At 37.5% G+C, this 13,320-nt stretch overlaps 1 protein-coding gene across 4 annotated transcripts in view; it reads left to right on the top strand.

Moving 5' to 3' along the window:
- The window catches only part of INPP4B (inositol polyphosphate-4-phosphatase type II B), a 276,822-nt gene that overhangs the window by 121,614 nt on the left and 141,888 nt on the right, over nucleotides 1–13,320 (top strand). For all 4 annotated transcript variants that reach the window (XM_042870797.1, XM_042870794.1, XM_042870795.1 and 1 more), the window contains 2 exons: nucleotides 2,614–2,732; nucleotides 4,515–4,631. In XM_042870797.1, coding sequence (XP_042726731.1) covers nucleotides 2,614–2,732; nucleotides 4,515–4,631 — 236 coding nt within the window. The remainder of the gene's footprint in view (nucleotides 1–2,613; nucleotides 2,733–4,514; nucleotides 4,632–13,320) is intronic.

Here is a 13,320-nt window from a genome sequence, read left to right as displayed (position 1 = left end):
GTGATGATGTGTTCTGGCCAAGATAGACAAATTTCAGCTCACTGCAACTCTTCCCTGCTAGTGACAATCTTATTCAGTATTTTCTATGACTGAAGGATAGTAGTAAATGGCAGTGACCCAGTGTCACAGCAGACACAAATAATTTTGTCTTGAAATGTTAATTATTTTTGGTTTTTGGTTCTTCTCTGAATGCTCCTAGAGTGTTCTGATACTTCCTGCTGGACCTTCCAAATTGGAGTTATGCAGATCAGTTGTTTTCAGTCAACTCGATCCAGCGAAATTCAACATCATCTTGCTAGGCTGCCGCTTTAAAAAGAAAAAAGTATCTAGTGATTGGGTTTTCTTCTAAAAAATCAATGGTCTCCTATGCTCACCTTGGCAGTGGCCACTTAGTGCGCTCTTGTACCTATTGCTTGAGATGTATCAGTGGGATAAAAACTTGTGACGTTAGCTGATAAAAGACTTCCTTGCATCTTCATAATGTATTTGCTCTGTCCTGCATGTATATCAAGCTGGTAGTAACTGAGGGATTTACCTCCATTCAGGACGCGGTAGTACTACTTAAAAGAGCTTAGGTGTAGGATTCTTTGCCGGAAGCTGAATTTTTTTTTTTTTCTTATTTCATTTTACTTTACTTTACCAGAGTTTGTCTTGTTTGCCTGTCATCTCTGGAGGTCTATAGAATTGAGCTGGCCACCCTTCCTTTGTGGTGGTTGTGAAAAATTTGACTCTGATAGTTAGTTTTCCTGATTCCTGAAGAGAACGTTTACACTCAATGTTCCTTTGAAACAGCATTTTTGTGTGCTGTATTCTAAAAATGAAATCATAGAGTCAAACAGGGATTTAAGGATTGGGTGGAGGTGGAAAATTAGGATTTCAGGTGAAAACGGCTGTATCTGTGATCCTGACATCATCCTAATGTCAGTTGCTGTTGCTGTTACTTTTTTTAATCGGAGTTTTGTGGTCACCTGCGGAGATGATACAGTTCAAATAGACTTGTGTCTGCCTAACCTACTGTAGTTAGTTAAATACTTGTCTGTAAATTCAATAAAATAGTTCTTCAGATACAGTCAGGTATTGAGGGTAACTTCAGTAATGTAGCGAGCCTTAGAAGTAAAGATTTGCTGGCAACTTGCTGTTGAAGTCTGGCGCTAATTCATAAGGACTCCATCCATGCACAAACCTTTATTGTTATCCTATTTTTACCACCAAATGATGGTAAGGTCAGTTTCAGGCTTAACAGTGAGATTTCATTGAAAATTTGGGCGTTAGAAGAAACTCCAAGGTATTCCAGGAAGGTTAGATTTAATTATTTCCTTGTTCATGCAACCCTTATGGAAAAGTATTAACAAAAGGCTGGATGGTTCACTTTTGTTTTCCTTAATCCTCAAGTGGCAGGTGCAAGCCTGAAGGAAAAATGGTAAAAAACCAAGCTGAGCTGGCCTTTTGTGTCTATCAGAGTTTTCCTTGCTTTCTCATAAGACCAGGTTTGCTTGCTGCGAGGATAATTTGACTCACCTTTAGAAAATTAAAGGTCAGCTGAACTTGAGGAAGCCCCTGTTTGGCACTGACCTCCATAAAATGTCCCCAGCTCTTTCTTAACAATGAATCTCTATGAAATGGTAGGCTTTTCTTTTCCTGCCTCTGAATTCTAGGATTCCAGTGTTGCTCAATGAACTGCAAAAAATACTGGATAGATCCTATTTTAGTATTCTCTGTTGCGTGTTCCTACTGAATGTAAGGTGGATGGCTTTTAACTTGGAGCTGGTGTATGCCATATCGGTACGTGTCCTATCAGCAGTCAAGCTAATGGTGATTTTATTTCTCTCCTGCTCCTTTTTGTTGTCCTTTTCTTGTTGCTTTTTTCTTTGTCAGAAAGCTTGAAGTATTTTAGTATAAAAAATTAATTTTGTCATCTGTATCACATAAGTACAAGTTAAAAATAAATTATTAAACAAGAACGGAATTCCTTGTGATGTTTTTTTCAAGTAAAATGTGTTTTAATAATGGTCTAAAGTAGCCAGAAATCAGTTGTTATTCTCATGTACTTGCCAGTCAATGACAAAAGTGTTGTATGTTTTGCTGTCTGATTTTAATTATGGATTTTTATTATGAGTTTTACTAAAAAGCTTGTAATGTGACATCAGACGGTGTAAATCAGTCTGATCACTGATGGTGTTTAACTGGCTTAGAATGTCTTTTAAGTGTGCATATACTGGAAAACTCTCAGAAAAGAAATGATTAAGTTAGGCTGCTAAGAGAGATTTCATGGCAAATTACATGAATGTTTATGTGAAATTGCCCACTATCCCAAAGTGTGCGAGTGTGAGGGTATGCGTGTGCACGTGTGTGTTCTGGGGCTGATGAGCCTCTGGTAGGGAGCTTTGCAGAAGCTGCATGTATTTTTAGTGGAAACGAAATCTCAGTTCAGTTCTGCAGCATGTGACTTCCTATTTCTGTAAGCTACTTCCAAGAGACTTCCTCTGTTAAATCGGCTTGTCTCTGGAGATTGGAGCTGGAGCTGGAGTGTAGTCTGCTTTGTCCTGTGCCTGTGGCAGAGTTTTCCCAGAGTTTTCATTCGAGTGTTTTATTTTTCTTTCGTACTGTCTCCAGCATGCAAGGATCTAGTGGCTGCTACCCGTGATCGGAAGCTGAATACGTTTATACAAGTCTCAGTGGTACATCCAGCAGAGCACGTTTTGACGAGGTATTCGAGCACTGAAATCGTGGAGGTGAGTGTCTTCCTTATTCAATTAACATGTTAGTTAATTGCCCTTCTTCTGTTGTTTCCTTGGAAAGCGACTAAGAAACGAAACAATTTAGTGCACAGTCTTAGGTAAGGAAGCACACACTGGCTGTTAGTAAAGCATACCTAAGAGCGCTCTGTAGTTCTTGGCATTTAACCAGGACAAACAGTAATGAATTTGCCTTTTCATGAAAGCTCTATTTTTTCCAAGCAAAAACTTACAGAATGCTCCAGTTCTTTAGACGTTGGTCTAGACTGAAACAGTGAATAGTTGCTCTCATGAAAGAGCAAGGCTATGTAAAAAAAAGGTAAACTCAGAGTACAGCAAGTTTGGAAAGTACTTTTGAATTACCGAAGAACGGAGGCACGTTATAGTCTGTTACACTTTATGGTTTTCTTTTTTCTATAGGGAAGTTGATATTTTTGCAGTGTGAAAAATATTAGCCTACTTGTATGATGAAGAGAAAGTATATGAACACACAGGCATGGCAGAAGTTACTATCTTATGTATGTTGTGTATGTTATGTATTGGAGCAAAAGTCTGAGTCAGCTTTGCTCATTTTCATTTTGTACTGTAAGCATCAGTAACAACAAAAATCAATTAAATATAAAATTATTTAAATCTGAACAGTCAGTGTAGGAATATAGCATACTTATTCACTTGACTGTTTACTGCAAAGATTCATTGAGAACAGAAAAGTCTTATTGTAAAAGTAGACTCCTGAATTTACTTTACCAAAGGCTTGTTTTGACTGTTAAATACATAGAGAATATTTCATGAGCTCTTTCTGATCTTAAAGTTCGACCCAATTACTAAATTAAATTGCTGTGGTTTCAACTACCAACCATCCTGAAACTGCTTACTTGAATTATCTTGTATCTGATCAGGATGTTTCATTGCAGACAATCTGGAACATTGTTATGAAGTACATGTAATAGATGTTTGTTTTTTTAATAGAAGTGTGTACATTTCCTAAGGCAATGTCTTGATATAGAACATGTTTGAGGGCATGAATAATTCTCTGAAATTGTTGTCAGTGCTCTCAGCTTCCTTCATAGTCAAGCTCTGGGGGAGGAGGTGTCATGGGTGGAGAGAATTTCAGCAAGTGAAAGTATATATATATCATATGTATATGTATAATATAAGTATATATATAAGTATATAAATCATATTAAATCATAACAGAAAATTTAACAGTGCTAATCTGGTAAGTTTGGGAGTTATGATGTTGTTATGGTTAAGAGTTAAGGAATTACAAAGCACAGAAACATTGTCTTAGTCCATTACTGTCTAAAGAGAGAAACTGTAATCCCTGCAAAAAAAAAAAAGTCAGTATCCTTAATGTAATATGAAGATTTTCTGTAGCATTTCCATAGACTTTTCATTACGAGTTATCTAAGATATCTCAATATTTTTGGCTAAGTTCTTAGTTCATTTAAAGTGATGTGAAACTAAATACTTCACAAAAACATCACAGGAGAAGGGAGGATATGTTTTACTACAGATCACTAGCCCAGATACCAATGCCTGTAGGCTGAACTGTTTGGCATGTTTATAGGCGGCTTCAGAAGCGCTTAAATTCTTTTCTGGTGTGACAGGGTTTTAAAGTTGTGTGGTTTGTTACTCATTGCTTGTAGTACTGAGCTTTATACAGCAAAGAGAGACAGTTAAGTTCTGCTAAAGAGACCATGGTCTATGTGCCTGCATCCATAATGGTGTGCTACACGTTGCACAGCTGTTACCTTACTGAATATTTGTGTTGCACAGGGAACAAGAGATCCACTGTTTCTGACTGGTGTGACATTCCCACCGGAATACCCTATCTATGAAGAGACCAAAATAAAACTCACAGTCTATGATGTCAAAGATAAATCTCAAGACACGGTGAGCATTTTGGTTGTTTTGCTTAAGTCTTACTGAGAACTAAATTTCCACCATGCTGTTCTTCATCTTTTTTCAGCAGGCTTGTGGCTTAGAAAATTGAAATGAAGTAGAATTGGCTGTGCTCATACATGATATACTTTCAGTTTTTTATTCAGTTTTTTCATATTACAGAAAAGAGAGAGAACCATGCAGTTAAGATGGACCCTTTACACTTGTTGGATTGGTTACGTGAATCAGTGCAGATATTTCTGGAAAATGTAAGGTTACTCTCATGTACTTTCTGAAAGCAGAGAACGTAGGGAATAGGTTGGGATAGCAACATAAGTAAGTTTTCAGAAATATTATTTTATACTGAAAAGATGTGGGAAATAGAGAGGGTTGGTTACATTTTTCTTTTAAACACTTGCATAGTGATGCCTGCTGCTCATCTCTGGTTTGTGTTGATTTTCAAGGATTCAAGATCATGTCTGTCACAAAGGGCGAACTGTTTGGGTTTCAGTGTTGTGCATTTTTAGATACAGTGTCAGTTTCTTACACTGACAAATAGTTACTTCAGAAGATGTATGGAGATCACTAGGAATATGAGCGATTTAAGTGTCAGACAAAGGCCTTGAGTGCCATGTTATGTACTCTGGATGATTTAGGGCAGACATGAAGAGCTGTACGTTATGCAAGACCTATGGGAGTTGTGTTTTTCTTCTGTGACAGATAGGTTTCACTTAGTTATTGAAAACAGACCTTGAAACCTGTCTTTAATTAGCCAAATTGCTCTTTGTGTATCTGTAATTGGCTCTTGATGTGATTGAAGACCATAGAAGCTAATGTCATGATTGTACGTGCATTCATTATCCGTAAGAAGGAAATTAAAGCCATAACATGTAACTTATATCTTTGAACTACTTACGTGAGCAGAGTAAGGTTAAAAGTTGATACATTTGCTTAGATTTTTAGATCTTCATTAGTAAATACATTGGTTCTGTCTCCCCACTGTGCTCTCTAATGGGAATTTGTGAAGCATTTTTGTCTACAGAATATGGATTTCTTTCTGCCAACTCTGTAAGAGTTGTTTTTGTTTCTTAAAAAGTAACTGGAAAAGGGAATGTGCACACTTCAGAATTAGTGTGTTTTAATTTTTTGTTATGACTTAAAGGGCTTAAAATCATAACTGCTTTTTCTTCAATGTTGCAGTTATAATCCCTTCCAATTTATAAGCTATTGTGACAGACAGCACGATGGGTAAAAGTATCCTATTTGTAAGGAGAAAAAAGTGAACTAGATTCGTAGACCTATTCCTCTAGTTTTCTCCTAGTTAGATCTTGAAATCGATATGGTGGTACTTCTACAGGAAAAACTGCATATGAAAGATCTAGCCTAGAGAATGAGTATAATTTGTGAAACATTGAAGAACTTTTTATAACTGTTCCGTGTAATTAAGTGCAGGATTAGAGTATATCCAAGACAATCGCATCAATGTAGCTTATAAGTCTATGAAGACTTAATTTTTTTCTTTTTAAATTAGGAAATGTTAATGCCCTGTTTTATGTGCACTTAGCCTTGTTTTAATATATTACCATTTTAAAACTGGCTGCAGGTATGAAAAAAACAAAATGTAAGATTGAATTTGAGGTATGTTGCATACAACATGTGTCAATGACCGTGGGCCATCTGGGTTGATATTTCATGTGTGACAATATTTAGACTTCGTATTCAGTTCTTGGAATATCAGCCAGGATACAAGTGATGCCGTGACTTTCTTTGCTGTAGTTTGAAGCCATCGTACTTTGCTGTTAGTTCAAGTGGTGTTTTTGAGTCTGGAGATAGATCTGGATTCCTAAAAGTCAACTTCAAGTGAGGTAGCTTGATAGCATTACCAGCGTAGCTGCAGCACTACATACCTCAATGCTCATTTCATGATCCAAGTAGTGAGATGCATCCCTTTGGCACTGAGCTGTTCCAAGAGTTGTGGTTTTACTGTGGGGATTTTCCAGGCTACAATGAAGATGGCTTCTGTAGGTCATAAAAGCTGCTGTGACAGTTCATGACTGCAACATATGTATCCCTGCAATCTCTCCAAAAGTGAGCGCAAGTAATATATGTGGTGGGATGAAGGGGAAACCAAGGTTTTTGAGTCTTCTGTACTATGCTAGTCTCTGCTTCCAGACTAGACAGATTTGCTGCCAGCTCATGCAAGTGATCCATTTATGGCAGAATAAACCTTGGATGTGGCTGCTGAATATGTTGCGGGAATTGGTCAAAAAGCCACAGTAAAAAGACTCTCACAATGTCAAGGCTATTTGACTTCTTCTACTTTAGTTAACCATTTCAAAGTAGCTGGTATCGCTCATCACTCTGCAGTTCAGAAATACACTTGTTTAAGAAGTGAATTGTGAGCATTAATTAAACTTTAGCAGGGTGTTACTGCCCCAAACAGAGGATTGTTATGACGCGGCCTTACTTTTAAAGCAATTGGATCTTTACTGTGAAGTGAAAATAATTGGATGCTGCTCAGCTTGTGCAGGCAGGTTATAATGATAAAGTGAAAAGGAATGCTCCCCAATGAGAAACAACCAGAATATTTTTTTGGCAGTGCTCATGTTCTGTTTATGCTGCTCTTCTAAAAAAGATTTTAAAATAACCTTCTTTCTGTCTGTCATTTAACTTGCATTTATATGAGAAGAGCAGTTTAATTATGCTTAAGTGCTGTGCAGCTGGTATCACATTTACTGTGCTTGACACGCTGGATGTTATACTGCACTTTTTGTGTTTTATGCATGTCTGTCTGATATTCTTTGGTAATTATATCTTGGCTGTATCAGGTTTTCTGTAGTTGTGACTCTTAGTAGAAAGAAATAGAAATTTTATTGTTTTGGCCAGCCTTCCTAGCTAATGGTGATTAGTTACTACAAGTAATCATGTAAATAGAGATTTCTAATAGAGATCATGTTATTCTTACTTCACTTGGATATAGCTGGAATCAAGAAGTAAATAGCAATCATAAAGTATAATGCAAATACATCCAGTCAAGCCAAGCATACAAAATGGTGAGTAGTGTCATCTGAAAAATGTACAGTGACATCTGTTTCTACATCAGAAAGATCTTCTCTCCATTCTGCCATGGGCGAGATTGTTTCTCTGGCTGGAGTTTTGCTGCCTTCAGGAATTTCTGATTCTTGAATTTTGTCTTAATGCTTGGGCTGCACCTGTTCTTTAAACCTTTGTCCAGGAAAACTGGAATTAGAGGCTCAGATGCTGCTTGAAATTTCACCATTGTGTGACTGTTGAACAGGCGTGCTATTCTTAGCTTTTCTATAAGCATGCAGGTTTGTCCAGTTCAGTCTGTCAAGTTGTAATGCTGAGAAGGATTTGTTCACTTGAAAAATAATGCACAGCAGAAGTCAGGTAACACTCCTGCATGGTGGATCTGAAGAAGATAAAAAATAGATGAGCTCTTTATATATTAAGAGGAGAAAATGCCTGGTGACTGATTTCGGAGGCAGCAGTCTTTCATTCTGTGCTGCAAATAAGTACAATTGTGTCTTATAGAACTCAAGAATTATTAAGGTCAGAAAAGACCTCTGAGGTCATCTGGTTGATCTATCGACCCATCACCACAATGCCCACCAACCACATCCCAAAGGGCCTCATGGATGCACACAAACAGCTTCAGGCACAGTGATTCCGCCACCTCCCTGGGCAGCCTGTTCCTATACTTGATTACTCTTTCTGCAAAAACATTTTCCCAAAATCTATCCAACCTGAATAATGTGACCAATTCTTGTTAGAACAATAGAAGGGTCTTGCAGCAAGCGTTCTGTGCTTTTTTTGTTTAGAACACTATTTGTAGGCAAGCACTGTAGCATTTATGATTTTAATTTGCTTGTTTTTTAACAATTCTAGTGTTTTCACATCTGCATCTGATTTTATCTGATTTAATGCAGTTACTGACACAGCTTAATATCTCAATATGTGGATTTTAGAGTGGAGTTGAAAATTTTCTTGTCTTACACATTGGAATTGTGTTGATGCATTTGCAGTGAGGTCTCAAGGTATGTACTGATGCAGTGTTCTGGTGTGATGTGCAGTGATTCGAACTGCCTCTTGTTGATGCAGACATAGAGAAACTGTGGAAGCAGGAGAGAGAAGCCTTGTGACAAGTTTGTGTGTCTGGTCTGTGCAGCACTACTTGCAAATTCCTTTTTTCTTTAGGAGGAAATAGAATCCAGAAGCATGATGATAATAAGCTTTAAAAGTGTATTGTATCAAATTCGATGAGACTTGCAGATGATACTGGCAGGTTGATGCAGTCTCCTTTGGGTAGGTATAATTGCTGGAATCCATGGGATATTCCAAATATAAACAGCAACTCTGATGCTATAGTTTTGGATGTGTGTATTTCTTGGTACTGCAAGTAACCATTTTAAAGAAGAATTGCACTGGGTTAAGTGGAAAATGAAGACGTGGAAGAAGAGGCATTATGAGTTGAATTTGAAGCCAAATCTGAAGTGACAGTGTTACAAGTTCCCTTGTGGGAATTGATTTGTATGACAGAACCACCACGCTGCTTGGAGTGGTTTGCCATTTGTGCTGAAGAGGCCGATGGCTTGAATATTATTAAGATACTGTAGAGCAGTATGTGAAATGCATTAGCAGGGTGTATGGGAAGTGCTGAGTCAGGGCCTGAACCTCTGATTGATCACCTGAGGCGAGCACTGGGTCAGCCAGAGGAGCACAGCTGAAGGCAATTCTCCTGTGTGCCGGAAGGGGTGGAGCCTGGCTGCACCCCTCCTGGACCTATTTAAGAGCTGGCTACCAGTGGGGAAGGATCTCATCTGAAGATCTGCTTTGCTGGTGTTTTGTGAGTGAGCCCAAGACAGGGGTAAGCCTTCTATTTATTCTCTTTTGTTATCTTAGTCTGCTTTGCCTAATTCTCTTGTTTATTTTGTGATTATAGCATCCTAATATTCTTTGATGACAGACAGGGGTAAACGTGAAAGCTTAAACATCACCTACCTGCATGCTGCCTCTACCACAGTGCTCTTAATGCCTTGCTCTTGTGAGCTCTGAAGCTTCTGAGGCTAGGTTTTTTTTTTTTCCTTAAAACCTAAGTAATCTTAGAAGTGCTCTTTGTTTAACGAAAAAGCACTTCAAATGTTTCCTTTTCTCAGTTCAGTTCACTGTCATCTCTGCAGGATTTGTACAGAAATATTGCCTTAAATTAGAAACTCATATTATCTCATTCTTTTTAATAAGCCAGTGCTGCTCAGTGTCACTGCCCTAACCACAGAAATACTTGTAATAATGCTTTATTCATGTTTCTTTTCAAAATCATGTAATTTTTTTATGAATGTATACTTGAGTGATTCAATTTTTCTTTTGCCTCAAACTTCATATTCTTACCGAATGCCATTATTGGAGCTATAATGAAGGGAGATCTGTTTTCATTCTGCTGGCCATGTGCAGGTGGAGCACACCTGAAGGAATTAATTGTCAGTCTTTCTCAGAATTTCTGAAGTCTGGAAATAAAGGGAAATTCAAACTGCTTACTTTCATTTGGCTTTAGATGGAAATAAAATCCTTCTTTTGAAGTGGTTGAGAGTATAAGGAGGAAAGTTTTCTTACATCTTAGGGATCTTTAAAAGAATGGAAGGTAAGAGTCAAGATCATGGAAGTTGCAGGTGTGCTTAATGTGAAGCCTGTCTGTAACCTCACCTGCTCGTTGTGCCTTGAAAATCCAGAGGGAGGGCTTTGGTTTTGTGCAAGTCCATCACTTGAAAAGCATCCCCCTGTTCTATTTTTTCTTCTTATTCTTTTATGTATATATTTAATATATAATTTTTATATATACATAGATTTCTAATTGAAGCAAGCTTCTCGCCATTGTTGTGCATTTAAGGAAAGTCACAATCTGCTCTGTTTTGATTCTCCACTTTCATTTTTTTTAACCTACTTTAGTCAATCTAATGCTACTTCTACCACCTGTCAGGGAAATGCTTACAGTAAGAGCTGATTCTTTGGTAAAGGATGTCTTGGATATTTCTCATTTTAAATGAAGGGTAACATCAAACACATGACAGTCTTTTCCTGTGGAATTGATTTAAACTATGTAAGGATTTCAGTAGTATAGATACAATTCTTCAAATCTATGCAGTACTGTCCCAAGAGCTTGCAAATACATCATTCTACTGTAAGTACTTTGTATATGCATGTTCAGCTCTCAAGGAAGACTGGCCTGGGCTGCTGTCAGATTGGGTACTGGGGCCTTGAGAAGTGGGAAGCAGGTTCCTGGCAGCCCAGATGTTGCAAGTATGTGGGATTTCCTTACACTCAGTGCAGCCGTGCAAGCTGGCTTGAATGGCTCAGAGGCTAGGGTCTGTCTGTTCTTACTCATGACTGTACTTTTTGCCAGATGAATAGTAAGTTCAGCCCACCTCACCAGCACAAATGCTAAATCATATCAAAGAAATTGATGTTCAAGAAAATATCATTGATTTACCGTTAGTTGTGTAGTTGTAGCTACTTAAAGTAATTATGTATGCAACAATTGTAGTGCTTTTTGTTAGCTTCAGGGTAGATCTAAATGAGAAAAACTCTCCACAGCTTATTTTGAGTTGAGAAAGCTTCATTGTGCCTGTTGGATTAATTTATGGTAGGTAATTTACCTGGAAAACATTCTGTTAAATACGCACTTCTCTTACTGATATAGAACAGCTTTTTACCTTAAGTGGATGTGTTTAACAACTTGAAAAATCAAAACTTGAGCTCCTCCTGTGTAATTTTCCATGTTTTCTGCATGTATTTTCCCCTTGTAACTTAGGCTTTAAAACAGTTCCTATTACAAGCAATTTTCTTTATATCACAGCAAAAAATGTTCATGCCTTGTTTTCACTTGCTGCCAAAATTGTACACTAATTTTGACAGTTAACTAATTTCTACTGCAGTAAATCCTGAAAAATAAAGGAAAATCAATGCTTACATCATAGCTACTGCCTCTTCATCTTCAATAAAGCAATTCGTTTTAATTTTTTTCAAAACCAGGTTTTGGACAAATGAACATAATCAAGCAACTTCTTTGCATTTTTTTAATCTGTGTTTTAATCTATTGGAAACTTTATCTGTTCTCAAGTTCTCAAGCATTTCGCTTCAAAAGCACTCAGAACTACTGAGTTCTGAGAAGAGCTCAGTAAAGAGATTGGAGTAAAAAGATTGGAGCTTTTAACTGTTTAAGATCTGTTAATTCATTCAAAAAAATATTCCAGCATAACATGAAAAGCAATGTACACTTAACAGTGATAAGTCTGCTAACATATGTGTTACAAAAGTAGACAGTTCAAAACAGTTGGAAAACTGACTTTTCGTTTAAAGTTATGCTATAAGTATTCAGGGAAGTTGAAAATAGAACAAATTCAGTCTGTTATCAGAGATGTACCTTCCACCATGTGTGTGGAAGAACACACATCAAAGGTGTTCTTATGGATGTGGATTAATTATGGATGTGCTAGAAACAGTATATGTTAGTTTGAAACTTTGTGCTTGTAAAGCCATGCAAGTACTTCTGCTTTTTAAGAAATATCATATGCATTGGATGTAATGTGATAATTTCTTGAGCAAATTTGTTAGAATCATAAATAGCTGTCCGTAAATTAGTTAAGTGTTCTGTATTCCAATGTATTTTAAGTATTAGGTAAGTAAACTTGAAAGGCTCCTGTGATCATTTAGGAATTACAGTCTCTTTAGAAATTGCACGTATCATTGAGTTTTACAGTTAAAGCGTTGTTATGTAATGGTTATACAGTATATTACAGAAACAAATTCTCTTGTAGCTGAAATTGTCCATGCTTGGTTTTCGTTATGCCTGAAATGAGCTTTTTTTTTAACCTCTTCTGTGTTTGATTCTGTTTACCATGGACCATATGATGATAAATGGAGGGAAAAAAAGCCTTCACACTTGGACACCTGTGATCTGCTGTTGTTTAAAAACAATGTGCAGCTACGAAGCCATGAGAAGGCTGAACTTAGTCTGTGGTGTGGTTGAAGTTTAGTGTGTTTTTTCTCCATGTCTGACTGACTCCAATTCTTAGAGGCGGGTATTTGACTAAAAAACCTAACATTATAGTTCAGAATGAACATCTGTGGTTGAGCTTGAGGCTTGAGTGTGTTAATCAGTTCCCGTACCACAATATGTATTGGCTGTTTCATGGTGTTAACGGATTTTGGGGGGTTGATTTCTTTTCAACGAGAAGTCAACTAACTTCCCTCACTTGGAGTTGATTACTGAGTAAGATCATGAATCATTACCAAGGAGTCAGTGGATCATGCTAGTTGCTTTCCTCTGGGTGATGTAATTTTGTGTAAAAAGCTTCCAAGAATGTTAAATAAAGTCACTGAAAGCTATTGCCTGAAAGGTGTGCTTAAACACACCACATAGTGGAATACGTGGGGTAGAATTGTAGACTAACGCAGCGAAGCGTGAACGTGGATGTAATCTCCAGGGGGCCAAAGATGATCAGAGGTCTGGAGCACCTCATATACGAAGAAAGACTGAGGGAGTTGGGCTTGTTCATCTTGGAGAACAGAACATTTCAAGGAGACCTCATTGCTTCCTTCACAGCCTTCCAGTACTTGAAGGGGGGTTTTGAACAGGAGGAAGACCAGCTTCTTAGATGGTCTGATAGTGCTAGGGCAAGGGAGA

This window comes from Lagopus leucura, unplaced genomic scaffold (genome assembly GCF_019238085.1).
Source record: "Lagopus leucura isolate 7727_CA_CO unplaced genomic scaffold, USGS_WTPT01 Super-Scaffold_100004, whole genome shotgun sequence".
Taxonomy (NCBI): domain Eukaryota; kingdom Metazoa; phylum Chordata; class Aves; order Galliformes; family Phasianidae; genus Lagopus; species Lagopus leucura.
This window is presented reverse-complemented; position numbering and strand designations above follow the sequence as displayed.